Source organism: Selaginella moellendorffii, unplaced genomic scaffold, assembly GCF_000143415.4.
Source record: "Selaginella moellendorffii unplaced genomic scaffold, v1.0 SELMOscaffold_91, whole genome shotgun sequence".
In the NCBI taxonomy this organism is placed as follows: Eukaryota; Viridiplantae; Streptophyta; class Lycopodiopsida; order Selaginellales; family Selaginellaceae; genus Selaginella; species Selaginella moellendorffii.
This window is the reverse complement of record NW_003314352.1, coordinates 415,177-432,202: the sequence shown is the minus strand read 5'-3', so window position 1 is coordinate 432,202 and position 17,026 is coordinate 415,177. Positions and strand designations below refer to the sequence as shown.

The 17,026-nt window shown below is 51.5% G+C and overlaps 4 protein-coding genes and 1 pseudogene across 5 annotated transcripts; 4 read left to right on the top strand and 1 right to left on the bottom strand.

Moving 5' to 3' along the window:
• The first annotated feature begins 3,419 nt into the window (after window positions 1-3,419).
• LOC9661429 (probable protein phosphatase 2C 59) lies at window positions 3,420-4,397 on the top strand. The gene has a single exon (XM_002988822.2). The coding sequence runs from the start codon at window positions 3,420-3,422 to the stop codon at window positions 4,395-4,397; it is 978 nt and encodes a 325-aa protein (XP_002988868.2).
• A 479-nt stretch (window positions 4,398-4,876) lies between these two features.
• On the top strand, window positions 4,877-6,787 carry LOC9661428 (pentatricopeptide repeat-containing protein At4g02750). Its single transcript, XM_024662638.1, has one exon. The coding sequence runs from the start codon at window positions 4,877-4,879 to the stop codon at window positions 6,785-6,787; it is 1,911 nt and encodes a 636-aa protein (XP_024518406.1).
• On the top strand, window positions 6,757-10,237 carry LOC9661216 (pre-mRNA-splicing factor ATP-dependent RNA helicase DEAH1). The gene has a single exon (XM_002988820.2). The coding sequence runs from the start codon at window positions 6,805-6,807 to the stop codon at window positions 9,925-9,927; it is 3,123 nt and encodes a 1,040-aa protein (XP_002988866.1). The 5' UTR covers window positions 6,757-6,804; the 3' UTR covers window positions 9,928-10,237.
• Window positions 10,154-14,046, bottom strand: LOC9661427 (protein TRANSPARENT TESTA 9). Of its 2 annotated transcripts, none has more exons than XM_024662612.1 (21): window positions 13,676-14,046; window positions 13,560-13,611; window positions 13,408-13,484; window positions 13,218-13,354; window positions 13,060-13,156; window positions 12,951-13,008; window positions 12,790-12,898; window positions 12,609-12,732; window positions 12,381-12,555; window positions 12,124-12,317; window positions 11,973-12,061; window positions 11,854-11,921; window positions 11,709-11,792; window positions 11,547-11,660; window positions 11,347-11,490; window positions 11,187-11,292; window positions 11,054-11,131; window positions 10,955-11,004; window positions 10,779-10,902; window positions 10,566-10,729; window positions 10,154-10,515 (listed from the first exon to the last, which is right to left on the bottom strand). In XM_024662612.1, the coding sequence occupies exons 1-21, from the start codon at window positions 13,720-13,722 to the stop codon at window positions 10,261-10,263; spliced, it is 2,346 nt and encodes a 781-aa protein (XP_024518380.1). In that variant the 5' UTR covers window positions 13,723-14,046; the 3' UTR covers window positions 10,154-10,260. The 2 variants fall into 2 exon arrangements, with proteins under 2 accessions (XP_024518380.1, XP_024518381.1); XM_024662613.1 differs by having other exon boundaries at window positions 11,060-11,131.
• Window positions 14,047-14,294: 248 nt separating this feature from the next.
• Window positions 14,295-17,026, top strand: part of LOC9661215 — a 7,124-nt pseudogene continuing 4,392 nt past the window's right edge.

Genomic DNA, 17,026 nt, shown 5'->3' with positions numbered 1-17,026 from the left:
GATTTGTTAGACTTCCACACTATGGATTTTTAAGGGGCTACTCTGCGCGCTCTTCACGGTGAGTTCCCTCTATGTCTTCCTGTTTGGCGAGCTGGCTAGTCAGAATGGTCTCGACGACATAAACTTCAGTGTAGACGCGAAAGGCACAGCAAGCAGTCACAGGTCACAGGTCTAAGCAGGGGGACAGAGTGCTGGTTGTTTCGTCAACTTTGGTGTTTTTGGAGTGTTCGACGGCCACGGCGGTTCAGGGGCCACTGACTTAAGGTCAGGACATGGAAGGCATGTTTATGGAGAAGGCTAAGCCATGGCCACTTAGTCTTGAGCTCGTCATAGTGGTCACCATGTCCACCATCTTTGTAATGCCCAGCGCTTTCTCCTGCTCCTCCTTCTGGTCGTGGAGGCCTGACATGGGCCTCCTAAAATGTAGGAACCATGGTATAGTTAATTTCCTAAAGCCCTACCCCTAAAAAGGCTTTTTCCTACAGTAGCGCAGAATGCTGCGGCGGTAGGCGTGAGCGAGGAGGACTGCCGCTGCTCCGGCTGCTCCGATCGAGGAAAGAAGAAGACGGCGGCGATGGAGGCAGTGATGGCGGAGCCGCCCGAGGATATGAGTGGACATGTGCTGTGCTTGGCGGAGCTAGGAAGAGTGCAGGAGCGGGTTGTGGTCATTTTCCATGCAGCTCTTCCAAACGCGCGAGATGTGCACCTCTACTCTGTACATCTCGAACTTCTCAAGTTACGCCGATCTCGACTCATGGGTCACATTCGAGCATCCCTGGAGCTGTCACCGTGCGGTACGCCACAAGCTCTGGAGCACGCATTCACAAAGTAAGAATATGTGCATGGTACGTTTTTTTAAAATATGGGTGGCTCGTTTGAAGGATGAATGACGAGCTGCGGGCTGTGGTGGGAACATCAGATTGCTGGGTATGTGGTGATCTCTCTTCTTGTCTGATGGATTACTGCTGTTGCTGTGGTTACAGAATTGGTGTGCGCAAAACAGGTCCTTGGTGGTGGTGCTTGGAGACGCGCATGTGTATGTGTTTGGCGAGGCCCTTGCGTCAGTGATGCTGTGCCGAAGTGGGAAGGACGAGAGGCTAACTCGTCCAAGTTCTCTCCACCGTCTCAAAAATGCTAGCCCCCCGCAAAGTAGCAGTCTACCCTTTTATTATCACAAGGTACTAATGTTTTTGTTGAAATTTCTTATTCTGGAAGCTTGTGCACGCAGGAGCGCCTGACTACAGCAGACTCTTACCTTATCGTTGCGTCAAGACACCTCGAGCGTCACATAGATAGCGATTATACAAGCGTTTTCACCACTCGGATTGACGCACTTGTGAGTATTGCATACTTCTGATCCGCAAACGAGCTTGTAATGGACAGGGCCTCGAGGAAGCGTGCCGCCAGATTGCCGGTACAGGGACTGATGAATGCAGGACATTCGCAGTAGTTGCTGTTGGGGAGCAGCTTCAACAGAAAGTGGCCAATGGAGTGACTCAAGAGGTGAGTGGACAGCTACACAGCGCTGCAGAGGACAAAGAGGAAGGCCCAATCGAAATATTTCCCGATCCTGCGGAGGAATCTGTGTCTGAAGACGAAAATGAGTTTGAAGATGAGTTTGAAGATGAGTTTCAAGAGTTTGAAGACGAAGACGAGTTATATGGTGTTATACCCCATGGTTTGCGCCCCCTAGGTATGTACAGTTACTACAGTACATCCATAAACTAATTGTAGCTATATAACCATATTACTGTTTTCAGATAATGGGAACCCCCAATTACCCGAACCCGTCACCTCTTGCGAGCCCCGACCTCGCAGGGACCCCTGCATAAGGGTGATGGACCTCAAGGTAATAATGCTTCAAATTTATCATTCTTGTTTTTTCGATTGTCCGAATTTGTGGTTTGAGGTTTAGTGGCTTTTGATCAGGAAAAGGACCTCAAGCTTGTTTGTAAAGTCGGCTCTTGCAAGTTTGTGATTAAAAGCGGGGACATAAGTGAGTGGTTTGTGGACGGAAAGAATGATGCTATTGTAATTCCTGTGGAAGATCAAATACACAGAGGTAAAGCAAAGGGGTATTTGGCATTTGACATGAGCTTTTGTCTTTTCAGAAATATGTTTTGCTACTGGTTCCTTTACTGGCTTGGATATCATGTAATTGTCTTTCCTTATTTTGTTTTTATTATCTTTTAACTAACTTGTTTCTCAGCCCTTCAGCAGGACTGCCAGCATATAAAATCATTATTACTCAAGGCCTAAAATACTCCAAAGTCAGGGAGACGGAAGCTGTGGAGCATCTTGGTCTCACTTACAGGTATGCCGGAGTGAGTAGCAGATTCAATACATTGTGTTTTTGCTATCACAGGGATGCTATATCATTTGCTTGCGGGGAGGGCGTTAAGCACATAGCGCTCCCAGCTATCTCCTGCGGACATGGCGGGTTTGTACTCACACCTTCCTTCTTGGATACTGAGTTCGCATTGTATTTCAGGTTTCCTCTGGATAAAGCGGCATGGATTGCTGTAGAAAGCGTACAAAAGGCACTCAAAAGTGCTAAAGTGTCCATTGAGGTAAGCTACCCTGAATTAGACATGCGTTTTTTAACTCTGTGTTTGAAACTGTAGGTTCACTTTGTCATAAAGGATGAACCCACCTGGAGGGCCTGGGTAGCTGCAACAGACCTCCTTGCATTTAAGGATTATGATGGCTACGTATCTTGTTGGAGCACCAGACTTCCCTTTTCATTCACCTCCGAAGGGTTTCTTATTGAAGATCCTGAAAAAAAGTTCTAAACAGTGGATAAAGAAAGTGTTTAAAAGCAGATCTATCTAAACAAACCGATGCTTATGTTCATAGGAAATCAATTTTCTCCAGGAAATTCACTGCATGTAATTCACAACTCGGGCAGTAGCAGCCAACCGGTCTTCACCTTCAAAGACGAGAGCCTGTTCATCCAGTGCAACTCGTGTGCTCTTCTCTCTCTCTCTGTGTCTCTGTGGCTTTTCTTGGATCCAGAAACAGCGAAAGGTCTGCTATGCGCAAGCGTTTCTCCAGCGAGCAGCATCCAAACGACAGAGCTTCTTACTTGGTTCTCGTGCTGGGATTGATGCTCTGGATCCAAGTAAGTTGGTACACAGGTTTTCAATTTTGAGAGAATTTCTAAGCTTTCCGACACCCACCGCTTCACCTGATTTTGGCCTATGGCTTATACAGCGGTGGAGCACCGCTTAAGATCAGCCTACCGCACACACCTGGATGGCATCCAAAGACACGAAGACAGTAGTGTTGATCCATCCAACCGGATGCGCGCAAATTCGACTCCTACCTGCACAAACATTCTGGATTCTCCTCCCACGACTCCACCAAAATGAATAAGCATATAATTTAACCTATTAGAATCTGTTATTAATCTAGGGATCATGAAGCCGCTACTCTGTGCTCTCTTCATGGTGAGTTCCCTATACTTGTGCTATGTCTTCCTATTTGGCGAGCTGGCTAGTCAGAATGGTCTCAAGGACATAAATTTTAGTGTAGACGGGAAAAACAGCTGGTCATATGGCACAGCAGGCAGTAGTGGTCACAGGTCTAAGCAGGAGGACAGAGTGCTGGTTGTTTCAAGCCATGCCGACTTTGGTGTTTTTGGAGTGTTTGACGGCCACGGCAGTTCAGGGGCCAGTGACTTTGCAGCTAACACATTCTACCCCGTCTTCTCCAGACGCCTCGCAGAAGGCCAGAGACTTGGCGAGGCCTTACAAATGGCAATCGAGGACGTGGAGAACATGTTCATGGAGAAGGCTCACAAGCAAGCATGGTACTCCGGCTCCACAGCATGCATTGCAGTGGTCACTCCACAAGTGGCGATGGTGGGAAACGTGGGCGACTCGAGAGCTCTGGTTTGTGTGGCACGGAAAAACTCAACAACGAATTTGATAGAAATGGACAGCACTCAGCTCAGCAAAGATCACCACCCGGAGTTGGCAGAGGAGAGGCGTCGGATTGAGGCTGCCGGAGGCTTTGTCGAGTTTGGAAGAGTGAATGGAGAGCTAGCAGTGTCTCGGGTGATTGGAGACATGGAATTCAAAGCTTTTGGCGTGAGTGCACAAGCAGATGTTGTGGAGTACAGGATTGGGAACAGTAATGAAGAGTTTCTGGTGCTTGCTTCGGACGGGATCTTCCAGAGGATGTCGAACCAGGACGTGTGCAACACAGTCATCATTGCTAGAGGATCTGGAGCACTGGACCATGAATCGAGGAGTGGACTTTCTCAGGTGGCTGCTGTGATGATCGTGGAGGACGCACTTGAAAGTGGGAGCAGTGACAATCTCTCGGTCATTGTTGTTCCTCTCGTGGGAGAGAGTGAGCATAACAACAATAAGCTTTCAGTGACTTTTCATTAAAGTTTAGTCCAAACATAATAAGGATTGACAGATTGAGTTGAACAATCAACTCAAGAACCCTAAATTACCACGGATTTAAACAGTACCGTCGATTCTAGACAATATGGGCCGTTCGATCCGGCCGCTCTCGTTTTATGCGTTTGCTCCTCTCTTCCCTGCGCGACTCCCTGACCGATCTCTTGCGCCCCAATGCGATCCCCACCTCCGCCGCCTACGCCGCCGCGCTCCGCCAATGCGCCGATCTGGGCGCGCTCCAAGAGGGCCGCCGGATCCACGCCCACATCGCCAGCCACGGCCTCGACCGCGACACGTTCCTGGGCAACACCCTCGTCCAGATGTACGGAGCCTGCTCCTCCGCCGGGGACGCTCTCCAGGCGCTGGAGAGAATCCGCGAGAGGAACGTCTACTCGTGGACCATCATGGTCAAGGCTTATGCCCAGTCGGGGCATCTGGAGGACGCCCGGCGTACCTTCGACCAGATGCCTGCGTGGAACGCGATTACGTGGAACACGCTGCTGGCGGGGCTCCTTCACCACCGCCGGATCGACCTCGCCAACTTTGCCTTCGAGAAAATGCCCGAACGCGACATGTTTGCGTGGAACTTGATGCTCGCAGCGTATGCCCAAAACGGGCACATGCTGAAAGCCAGAGCGATGTTTGATTCTATTCCCAGTCCGGGGATCATCTCTTGGAACATCATGATCCAGGTTTACGGAAAGGAGGGGTTGACAGAACAAGCACTGAAAATCTTCCACTCCATGCTTCACAGAGATACCTACTCGTGGAACTCGCTCGTCGCGGCATTTGCCCAAAAGGGGGACCTGGAGCGCGCGAGGGTGGTGTTCGATCGGATGCCCGAGCAGAGCGTCGTGACGTGGACGGTCATGGTGTCCGGCTACGCGCAGCACGGCTGCCTGGACGAGGCGGCGGCGCTCTTCGAATCCATGCCCAACAAGGACGCCCCGACGTCCTCCTGGGCGTGGAACGCGCTCATCGCCGGATTCGGCGAGCTGGGCGACCTCCAATCCGCTCGCCGCCTCTTCGATGCCATGCCCGTCCGCGACGTCGCCTCCTGGAACTCGATCATCACGGGCTACGCCGAGAACGGCTGCCTGGACGACGCCAAGAGCCTGTTTGACGCCGCCGAGGAGCAAAACATCGTGTCGTGGAACTCGATGATCCGGGCCTACTCGCGCAACGCCGAGGTCGAGCGGGCGCGCGGGGTCTTCGATCGGATGCCCGGCCGCGACACGGTCTCCTGGAACGTCATGATCGCGGCGTACCTCCAGCACGGGAGCTTGGATCCCGCGAAGGATCTCTTTGATCTTTCCCCGCAGAGAGACGCGGTGACCGAGACCGCGATGGTTTATGGATATGCCCAGGCCGGGCATCTGGCTGTATCAAGCGCCATCTTCGAGTCCATGAAGGAGAAGGATTCGGTCGCGTGGAATGTGATGATCGTGGCGTATGCGCAGAATGGTTTTCTAGCGGAGGCAGCGGAGGTTTTCGACCGAGCGCCGCGGCGAGACGTTGCGTGCTGGAACTCGATGATCACCGCAAATGCCAAGAATGGGGATCTGGAGCGCGCCATTGCGATGTTTGAGAGGATCCCCAGCCGCGACTGCGCGTCGTGGGCGGTGATGATCTCCGGGCTGGGGCAGTCGGGCCTCTCCCGCGACGCGCGGCGCGTCTTCTCGTCGCTGGATCTTGAGGGCTGGCGGCCGGACGAGGCCGTGATGGCGGGGATGATCGAGTCGTGCTGCGACGCCGCTGGGATCGCAAGCGCCCGCGAGTGCGCGGCGGAGCTGGGGCTGGAATCCCGGCCCGCCATCGCGATAGCGCTCGTCAACGCCTACGCTAAGAGCGGCTTCCTGGAGACGGCGGCGGCGGTGTTCTTCCACGGCATCACCGCGGCGCGCGACGTGGTGGCGTGGACGACCATGATCACCGCCACCGCCCAGGCGGGCCACGGCGGCGCCGCCCGCGAGCTCTTCCAGTCCATGCAGCTCCACGGGATCAAGCCCAACAGCGTTACCTATCTCAACATCCTGTGCGCTTGCAGCTACGCGGGGCTCGTAATCGATGCCTGCTGCTACTTGCGATCCTCCATCGGGGACTACTGGATCGCGCCCAAGATGGATCACTTCGTGTGCCTGGTGGACATTCTAGGGCGCGCGGGGATGATCGCCGAGGCGGAGGAGGCGCTGTGCGGCATGCCCTACGAGGCCGACTCCATCGCCTGGTTGACGATGCTGGCGGCGTGCAAGAACCACGGCGAATCGCGGCGGGGGACGGCAGCCGCGGCGGCGATCCACGAGCTGGAGCCCGGCGCCGCGGCGCTCTATCTCCTTTCAAGCAATATGAGCGTGGAGGAAGCCCACGAAATTTAGGGTTAGGGCTCTTGGCCATGGCCGGGGAGGAAAGGGCGCTCAAGACGTGGGTGAGCGACGAGCTCCAGGAGATCCAGGGCTTCTCCGAGGCGGCCGTGGTGTCGTTCGTCATCGGGCTCGCGAAATCGGCGACGAGCTCCGCGGCGCTCGCGTCGCGGCTCAAGGAGAACTCGTTCCCGCCTGGCCAGGTAACGGACAGGCTCGCCCGCGAGCTCTTCGCAAGGGTTCCTCGCAAGAAATCGGGGCTCAGCGGCTACCAGCAGGCGGAGATCGAGGCGGCGAGGTATGCCCGCAAGCAGGAGGAGTACAAGCTCGTGGCTGGGGACGACGAGGGGAATGTAGCGCCATCGCCATCGCCAGCGGCGAAGAAACAATCCAAGCATGGCAATCTTCGAAAGCGCGGGAAGGAGGAGGAGAACGAGGACGAGGACGTGGGGATTCTGTCCAAGCGGGGGCGGCGGACGCTCGAGGAGGAGGAGGAGGTGGAGAGGGAGCGGGCCAGGGAGAAGGATCAGCGGGAGAAGGAGGAGCTGGAGGCCAGGCTGAAGGAGAGGGACGAGGCCAGCACCAGAAAGGTGATGGAGCACAAGATTTCTCGCGAGCAAGAGGAGGAGAACAAGCGGCGTTTGCAAGCACAGGAGAGTGACGAGGGGCTGAAGGTGGCGAGGGAGATCTCTCGCCAGTCCTACCTCAAGAAGAGGCAAGAGAAGAAGCTGGAGGAGCTCAAGGACACGCTCATCGACGAGGAGTTGCTGTTCGCGGAGGTGAAGCTGACGGCGAGGGAGAAGAAGGAGAAGGCGTACAAGCAGGAGGTGTTTGATCTGGCCATGAAGATGACCAAGGACACGAACGACATCGTCGGGTACCAGATTCCAGAAGCCTACGACGATGAAATCTCCAGGGTCAAGCAGGAGAGGCGCTTCGCGGTGGCCCTGGAGCGATACAAGGACCCGGATCCTGAGGACAGGGCTATACCCTTTGCCGAGCAGGACGCGTGGGAGGACTACCAGAGCGGGAAAGCCAAGATGAAATTCGGTGCCGCGGACAAGAAGAAGGCTGACGAGTACGAGTTTGTGTTCGAAGACCAAGTCCAGTTCGTCCAAGCCGATATCATGTCCGGCGAGAACGAGCCCATGGATGAAAAGGAGAGCAGGAAAGCTGCGGCGCAAACGGAGCACGAGCACATTCTTGAGGAGAGAAAGAAGCTGCCAATCTATCCATACCGGCAGGAGCTACTGGATGCCATAGAGCAGTACCAGGTTCTTGTGATAGTGGGAGAGACGGGGTCGGGGAAGACGACGCAGATACCACAGTATCTTCACGAAGCCGGCTACACTGAGCGTGGAAGGATCGGGTGCACTCAGCCCCGGAGGGTGGCGGCGATGAGTGTGGCGGCTCGAGTGGCCCAAGAGATGAATGTGAAGCTCGGGCATGAGGTGGGCTATTCGATTCGGTTTGAAGATTGCACCTCGGAAAAGACTAAGCTCAAGTACATGACAGACGGTATGCTACTGCGTGAGTTTCTCGGCGAGCCGGATCTCAAGAGCTACAGCGTGATGATCGTCGACGAGGCTCATGAGCGGACCGTCTCGACGGACGTCCTCTTTGGGCTGATGAAGGACATCACTCGCTTCCGGCAAGATCTCAAGGTGCTGATCTCCAGTGCGACCTTGGACGCCGAGAAGTTCTCCAAGTACTTTGATGACGCCCCGATCTTTACCATTCCGGGAAGGCGATATCCAGTGGACATGATGTTCACCAAGGCTCCGGAGGCGGACTACTTGGACGCTGCTGTTGTGACGGTGCTGCAGATCCACATCACGCAGCCCCCCGGCGGAGACATCCTCGTGTTCCTGACGGGTCAGGAGGAGATCGAGGCAGCGGAGGAGATTTTAAAGCAGAGAACGAGGGGCTTGGGGTCCAGGATAGCAGAGCTGATAATCTGTCCCATCTACGCCAACCTTCCATCGGACTTGCAAGCAAAGATCTTCGAGCCGACTCCCCCTGGAGCACGAAAGGTGGTGCTTGCGACAAACATTGCCGAGACGTCCTTGACGATTGACGGGATCAAGTACGTGGTCGACCCCGGCTTCTGCAAGCAGAAGAGCTTCAACCCGAGGACCGGGATGGAGTCGCTGATCGTGGCTCCAATCTCCAAGGCGGCGGCAATGCAGAGAGCCGGACGAGCAGGGCGGACGTCCCCCGGCAAGTGCTTCCGCCTCTACACGCAGTGGTCGTTCAACAACGAGATGGAGGACAACACGGTACCGGAGATCCAGCGGACCAACTTGGGCAACATCGTGCTCATGCTCAAGAGCCTGGGCATCAACGACCTCATGAACTTCGACTTCATGGATCCTCCCCCTGCGGAGACGCTGATGAGGGCCCTGGAGCAGCTGTACGCGCTGGGCTCGCTCAACGATCGCGGCGAGCTGACGAAGCTGGGGAGGAGGATGGCCGAGTTCCCGCTGGACCCGATGCTGTCCAAGATGATCGTGGCGTCGGACAAGTTCAAGTGCTCCGAGGAGATCATCTCCATCGCCGCGATGCTCTCGGTTGGCAACGCCATCTTCTACCGGCCAAAGGACAAGCAGGTCCACGCCGACACGGCCCGCATGAACTTCCACTCCGGAAACGTTGGCGACCACATCGCGCTCATGCGCGTCTACGACTCGTGGAAGGAGACCAACTATAGCTCCAACTGGTGCTACGAGAACTACATCCAGGTGCGCAGCATGAAGCGGGCTCGCGACATCCGGGACCAGCTCCAGTCGCTGCTGGAGCGCGTGGAGATCGAGCTGACGAGCAACGCAAACGACCTGGAGGCGATCAAGAAGACGGTGACGGCGGGCTTCTTCTACCACACGGCGCAGATCCAGAAGAACGGCTCGTACAAGACGGTGAAGAACCCGCAGGTGGTGCACATCCATCCCAGCTCGGGCCTCTCGCAGGTGCTGCCGCGGTGGGTGGTGTACAACGAGCTGGTGCTCACCACCAAGGAGTACATGAGGAATGTGATCGAGGTGAAGAAGGACTGGCTCGTGGAGATCGCGCCGCACTACTACAAGAAGCAGGACGTGGAAGATGTTGGCGCTGGGAAAATGCCCCGGGGGAAAGGGAGGGCCGCGTCCACGGCCTAGCTTGCGCTTGCTCGATCCAAGCAAGAGCTCTATTGTGGAGAATGCTTTGCTTGATCCAAGCAAGGGCTTTACTGTGGAGAAGAAGAGGTTGCTTTGCTTGATTCAAGCAAGAGCGCTACTGTGGAGGAAGAAAGAGCTTCCTTTGCTTGATCCAAGCAAGAGTGCTACTGTGGAGAAAGAGGTTACTGTGCTTGATCCAAGCAAGAGCTGAGTTTGGAGAAGACAGTTAACTTTGAGATGTGAGATGTGAGATGTGAGATGTGAGATGTATCATACAAAAAATTAAAGAGATGTGGATGGCGACTCTAAATTTTTTTTTTGTCTTCCTTGATACTATATTGGTACAGCTTGGTCTTCTTCTTCGAGCAATGGTTTGAGGAGCTCGAGCACAGCATTCTTCTGAGCGGTCATGGCCACCACCACTGCGTCGCGCGCTTTCTCGCAGCTCTGTGGATCCGCGAAAGCTAGAGTCCAGCGCCCGTCGACTCGTTTCGTGCGACTGGGGGGCTTGGTTTGCTTGCGGTGAGGCCATTGCGGTGGCCGGATTCTTAGATGGAGCCACCGCTTGTGTTCCTCGTCAATCTCGGGCTGGAACAACCAAAGTTATAAGCGAACTTAGGAACTTTAGATTTTCTTACCAGGCAGCCAGCCAAAGGAGCTATGACACGAATGACTCCCTTGGGCGAGACGCCGTCGGCCAAAACGAGCCAGCCCGCTGTGAAACTTACTGTTGGTACGAGATACATGTCGCGCTCTTTGCCTCTCTCGAATGCAATCCGGCACGGTAGCGCGTCCACGGAGCCTGCAAGATTGTCATCACGGTTTTCGAGTGTAGTTGTGAGGTAACTTACTTAAATCCACCTCGGTGCCTACTTTCGCTACATATTCGCCGCTGTATGACATGTCTAGAGGGAGTGCTTCTGGGACCGACTCGCCAATCAGAAGATGAAGTAGCTGGTGCAGGGCCACGAAAACCTGCGCTTTCTTTCGTAAGTTTATAAGTTAAGAAGGGAGAGTTAAAACTAACCTGTATAGCTTCCTGCATCCTATCGGCGACTACAGAAGACGAGAATCTGTCTGGAGATAATCGAAAATCAGAATAACATAGGCAAAAAGAGTGTAGTACTTTGACCATCCAAATTCTTCCTTTGTGCTTGAATAAGTAGAGTTGTCGAATCATCTCGATAATAAGAGCCTTCCAGAGCTGGCAATGGTCGAATCAGAACCGTGACAAACTAAAGATAAAACTAAATCGATACCTTTCCGAGATTTTTGCCAGACTTCAACAACAACAAACGGAATAGCATCACACCAGCAGTCGTCTAGTTCTTTTAGAACAGCCTCTTTAGCTTCTATGCGTGCAGTCTGCAAAAACAACTCGTGTCAGAAACAGCTTATACAAAGAAAGAAAAGACTTACACGAATCATGGCAATCCTCGAGCTGTGGACACTATTTTCCTGATGGTAAGGAAATATTTGCCGCAGCAAAGCACCACATTGCCATAACGCTTCTATGCAAGGTGGTGGACGCCTGCATAATAGCTCCAGAAGCTTCTTCACGACCTTCAACGTTCCAAATCATACTCAGCTCTTTACGTAAACAGGTAGCAAATTCTTACCGCTTCTTGCATACGCACGAAAGAGTTACACTTGGCATTTCTATCGTTTCTGGTAGCTCTGCAGAAGTTTGTGCCACGAAGCCTTTTTCCATCAACAGTTTTCTCACTTTCAACCTGAAGAAGCAGCACAATAAAAACCAGTACAAAAGATTGAGCGCTTACCGCTAATGTGGAATAGTCGCAAACGTCAAGGGTATCCTCGTCGCCAAACAGCTCTTCGTCTGAATTGCTTCCCATCAAAGCTTGCTGCAAAAAAAGTTTGCAAAAAACTGTCGTGAGCAAGGGACATAGTAAACAAGTCACAAACCAAAAGGCGTCTTTTATGTTGTTTCAAACGAGGAAGAAGTCCAAGTACTTCCAAAATTGCATCATCCACTGTTTAGAGGCCGAACTTAGAAACAATTGTAACAATGATGCACCGATTACCTTCATTGTGAAGAAGAGCCAGTAAAAACGTCACGGAAGCCACAATAACCCTGTCGCTATCAGATATAACATGTGACAGAACCAGCTCCCTGCACAGCAACGACATTAGAATGAGCGTCGTGTTTTTACGAGTAAAAAGCTCACAGACTACATTGGACACAAAGAAGAGACGCCATTTTCCCGGGCCAGGCCTGAAGCACTCAAGGGACGACGTTCCTGTTCCGGCAGCGAGCTATCAAGAAAGGATTCACAAACGAGGGCGGCAGCGACACCATTTGCCAACGGTTTGTGTCTGATGAGGCACAAAACACGAGCAAGCAGATAGAGCGCAGAGAGAGCATTTTCCTGTAATCGCCAAATGATCAAAAGGAAAAAACAAAACACACGTCCAGCAAAAATGGTACGTACTGAAGCAAGTGAACACAAGAGCGGGAGCACAAAAACATGCATCAAGTTATCCGTCATTGCGCGAGCCAAACCAGGGATGCCAGCAGAGACAATATCGTTGCAATAATCAAGGATCTCCTCCGTCTCTGCTATACATCCTTCTAATCTTGATTTACTCTGAAGTGGCTCATGATTCCTGGAAATACTACTTATTAGCAGACATTTACACACTACTGAAAAAAGTCGTACCTTTCGGCATCGGCCATCAAAGCATGCAGTGAAAAACTCTTTTCTTTAAGGAAGCCCACAATGTCGGCGATGTATCCCACGGCCTTATCGCTTGAAACAAACTTTCTCACGCTGTCGTCATTCACTAACAAGACAAGACACGGTTGCAGCGCAAAGCACGAACAATGTAGAATAGCTTTACCATGATATATGTTCAAAGTGAGGGTTCGTACTGCTATTCGCACCATACTTTCTTCATGCCGAAAGAACTTGATCCCTTCTGTGTAAAGTGGGAACGACACCACATTGTCCTGCAAGAACGTTCTACAGTCATGTTATCAGAAATGAACAGACGCAACATACATTTTCGGTTGTTATGAAGAACGATATTGTGGTCTGATCAAGCTTTGTGCTTGTTGTTCTACAAGGAAGGAAAAAGTAAAGGCAAACAGAAAGTCGAAGGTGTATTTACCTTAGAAAAGAAATGTAGTAGGCCAGCAGTTCTTCGTCCCGGAAGTCATAGGGATACGTGATAAAGTGGTTAAGGTACCCATTGCTAAATATGTAGTCTGCCACACCAACAGCAAAAAGTAAGGCCCATTCCTCTAGGGAAAAAAAAAAAAACATTACATATGGCATGGTCACTCCGAATGTTTTGAACCATGATGTTGATAGTCTGTAGTAATTGGACCACAACAGCCGTGGTGTTGCTGCTAAGCTCGAGAATTTGCAGAAACAAAACCATTACTTGCTTCTCCATAAAGTACCTGTGAATTACAATCACCTCGCCATCAAAATCGAGAGAATGCTAGGATCTTACTCAAAAATCGAAGCGTCTCGTTGATCACCCCATATCATAAGCTCCGCCATGGATCTAAGTATCTCTACCACCGAATCCTAGTAACAAAAGAAAAAATTAAAAATTAAATTCCGCGCGGTAGAACTAGAAGAGATGGTGGATCCAATCCACACCTTATTCAAGTCATTGACAAAGCTGATCCTTTGCAATTGCTCAGTGAGAAATCTGGCGAGAAAACCATTCGGGGTGAGAAGAGAAGGGCGAGGAAAGAGAATTCAGCCAAACGTACTTGAGCTCGTCGAGCGAGAATCTCTCCCGCCGCCTCCACGGCCACATCGTAGCAGCGCCTCCTCCCGACAGCTAGACCACTCCCTACGGCCGCCACAGCACGACCGCGCACAGGGCACTCCCGCTGGACGCTAGCGGCGGCGCTACCACAATCGGCAGGCATTGCATCAAGGTGTCGAGGAAATGGAGCACCAGGCGCACAACAACGATCCAAACCCCAGAGTTCAGCATGTAGAGCCGACTTCCCGCGAGCTGGGAGCCAGGATCTAAGCGCGGCGGATCCAAAATCCGGGAGAATTGGAGCCGATGCGCGAGAACCTACAAACAAACGGGGGTCACAAGCCCTAGAATCGTGTCCAGAGCATATGCTAAGAGAGTGTTAGACTTAACACGTTGCACTTCCCACGCGGGGGTCGCGAGTTCGAGCCTCGCCGAAGTACTGATACTCGCGAGCCCTAGAATTTATAAAAGTTGGCGCCATACGGGTTTAGGGCTCTGGCGATGGCGACGCGCTGTGGCTAGGAAGACTGCAGGAGCGTCTATTCAATACAACTCGAACTTCTTAAGTTACGCCGATCTTGACTCATGGGTCACATTCGAGCATCTCTGGAGCTGTCAACATGCGGTACGCCACAAGCTCTGGAGCACGCGTTTACAAAGTAAGAATATGTACAGCGTATTTGTTTGCAGGATGAATGACGAGCTCCGGACTGCGGTGGGAACATCAGATTGCTGGGTATGTGTTCATCTCTCTTCTTGTTGCTGTGAATGTTTGGTGTTCGGTTACAGGATTGGTATGCGCAAAACATGTCCTTGGTGGTGAGACGCACATGTGTATGTGTCACTTGCGATGGTGTTGCTGTGCCGAAATGGGAAGGACGAGAGGCTGAACCGTCCAAGTTCTCTTTCCCGTCTCAAAAATGCCGCAAGGTACTCACTCTTTCGCTAGCTTGTTCACACAGGAGCGGCTGACTACAGCAGACTCCTATGTGTCAAATCACCTAGTGTGTCACATGGATAGCCATTATACAAGCGTTTTCACCACTCGGATTGACGCACTCGTGAGTATTGTATACTTGTAATCCGCAAACGAGCTTGTAATGTGCGAACTAGTACATGGCCTCGAGGAAGCTTGCCGCCAGATTGCCAGAACAGGGGCTGATGAATGCAGGACATTCAGAGCTGCTGCGACAGAAAGTGGCCAATGGAGTGACTCGAGAGGTGAGTGGACAGTTATATGGCGCCGCAGAGGACAAAGAGGAAGGCCCAATCGAAATATTTCCCGATCCTGCCGATGAATCTGAGTCTGAAGACGAAGACGACTCGTCCAAAGACGAAAGACATGACGCTAGGGCTATATGGTGTTAGACCCCATGGTTTGCGCCCCATGGTTTCCGCCCCCTAGGAGTACACCCGTCACCTTTTGCCGGACAGGGATCCCTGCATAAGGATGATGGACCTCAAGGTAACTCTTTTTCTTCTTTTCTATATGTTGTTTGAGATTTTCTTATCAGGAAAAGGACCTCAAGGTTGTTTGTAAAGTCGGCTCTTGCTAGTTTGTGATTAAATGCGGGAACATAAAAGAGTGGTTTGTGGACGAAAGAATGATGCTATTGTAATTCCTGTTGGAGGTCAGATACACAGAGGCAAAGCAAAGGGATGTTTGGCATTTGACATTAGCTTTTGTCTTTCAGAGATATGTTGGTTCGTGGTTTCCTACTGGTTTCTTTACTGGCTTGGATGTCTTTCGTTATTTCGTTTTTCACCTTTTAACTGACTTGTTTCTCAGCCCTTTACAAGGAGTGCCAGCATCTAAAATCATTGCTACTCACATTACAAAGACGGAGTCAGAAGCTGCTGAGCATCTTGGTTTCACTTACAGGTATGCCAGAGTGTGTAGAAAATATGATATATTGTTCTTTTGCCATTACAGGGACGCTATATCATTTACTTGCGATGAGGGCATTAAACACGTAGCGCTCCCAGCTATCTCGTGCGGACATGGCAGGATTGTACTCACACCTTACCGAGTTAGCATATTACAGGTTTCCTCCGGATAAAGAGGCACAGATTTCTGTAGAAAGCGTACAAGGGGCACTCAAAAGTGCTAAGGCTCCATTGAGCTAAGCTGCCCTGGATTAAACATGGGTGCCTTTGAAACTTTCTGGCTTAACTTAAATCTGAAGAGTAAGTAGTGTTGTGATTATCTAATTAATTTAAAACTGTTGATCTCTTTGTAAGTGATGGTCTCGGGCATATAACGATATAGCCAGATCGCATTGTGGAACGTGCCCATGAAAATAAGTGTCAAAGAGGTTTTCCATGCACTTATGGAGAAATCATTGTGGTGGATATCTGCTATCCTAGGCCCTATTAGACTCAAAGTCTTTGTGGATCCCGAAAGAGATATTTGGCAGCCAGGACAGCTATATAACCATATTACTGTTCAGATCAAGTACAAACCAGAACCCATTACCTCTTGACCGAGGGGCTGATCAGGAAAAGGACCTTAAGCTTCTGCTCTTGCAAGTTTGCAATTAAACATGGGGACATAAAGGAGGGGAGTTTACCATTTGACTTTTGCTTGCCCACTCTATTGCATTGTTTTCAAGGTTTGGACTTCTTCTTGCCTTGATTTCATTGTAACTTGTTTATTACTTGGACTAATGCTCAAGTAGGGGCTTATGAAGTTGAAGAGTCTGGCTAGGGCAAGCAATTGCTATAAGTGGATATGCCTAGATTAGACACATTTTACCACTAATGGTTAATGTTTATTTAGGTTAATTTTTGTGATTATAAATGTAACCTTTTTAAACACCTCCAGGTATATTCTCCCTCCGCTCGAAGGGTTGATTGCGCTGCGCTTGGATCCTCCTATGGACTTGTCCTCCAGGTCATCCAATCGCGAGCAGCCTGTACTCTCGGGTTTTGCACGAGAATATGGGGCAATTTTGGGACTCCCTGCGTCACCGACACGCTCGTCATCAACATCGCTGCTCTTCTTCGCCGTCAAGGGGATCCGGCTGATCAGGTGCTCCTAGGACGGCCCCGTTGCGAGGCCCAGCGTTCTTCTTATCGCTCTAGCTGCCTTGCGCAGCTCGCCCTGAGGATTTCTAGTGACAATCCCGAAGGAAACAAATCGCTTCCTCCTTATGAGGTATGGCTTTTATTATTCTCTTCTATGCTCGTTTCCTCGGCTACTTGGATTGATGTCCTGATAATGCTGTGCCTGGAGACGAGGATTTACGTGAGAGAATACAAATGGCAACCGTTATGCTTTGTTTTACGCTCTAGTCGCCGAGATCACGAAGCTTCGTTTTGTTTCTGAGCTCAAGGATTACCTTGACAAGTA

What these genes read in the sequence shown, in the direction of transcription:
- LOC9661216 (XM_002988820.2), top strand. Translation starts at nt 6,805, where the DNA reads ATGGCCGGGGAGGAAAGGGCGCTCAAGACGTGGGTGAGCGACGAGCTC.
- LOC9661429 (XM_002988822.2), top strand. Translation starts at nt 3,420, where the DNA reads ATGAAGCCGCTACTCTGTGCTCTCTTCATGGTGAGTTCCCTATACTTG.
- LOC9661428 (XM_024662638.1), top strand. Translation starts at nt 4,877, where the DNA reads ATGCCTGCGTGGAACGCGATTACGTGGAACACGCTGCTGGCGGGGCTC.
- LOC9661427 (XM_024662612.1), bottom strand. Translation starts at nt 13,722, where the DNA reads ATGTGGCCGTGGAGGCGGCGGGAGAGATTCTCGCTCGACGAGCTCAA. An exon ending in GGCTCTTCTTCACAATGAAG is followed by an intron (nt 11,922 to 11,972) that starts GTAATCGGTGCA and finishes GCCTCTAAACAG; the next exon opens with TGGATGATGCAATTTTGGAA. An exon ending in AACATAAAAGACGCCTTTTG is followed by an intron (nt 11,793 to 11,853) that starts GTTTGTGACTTG and finishes CTTTTTTTGCAG; the next exon opens with CAAGCTTTGATGGGAAGCAA.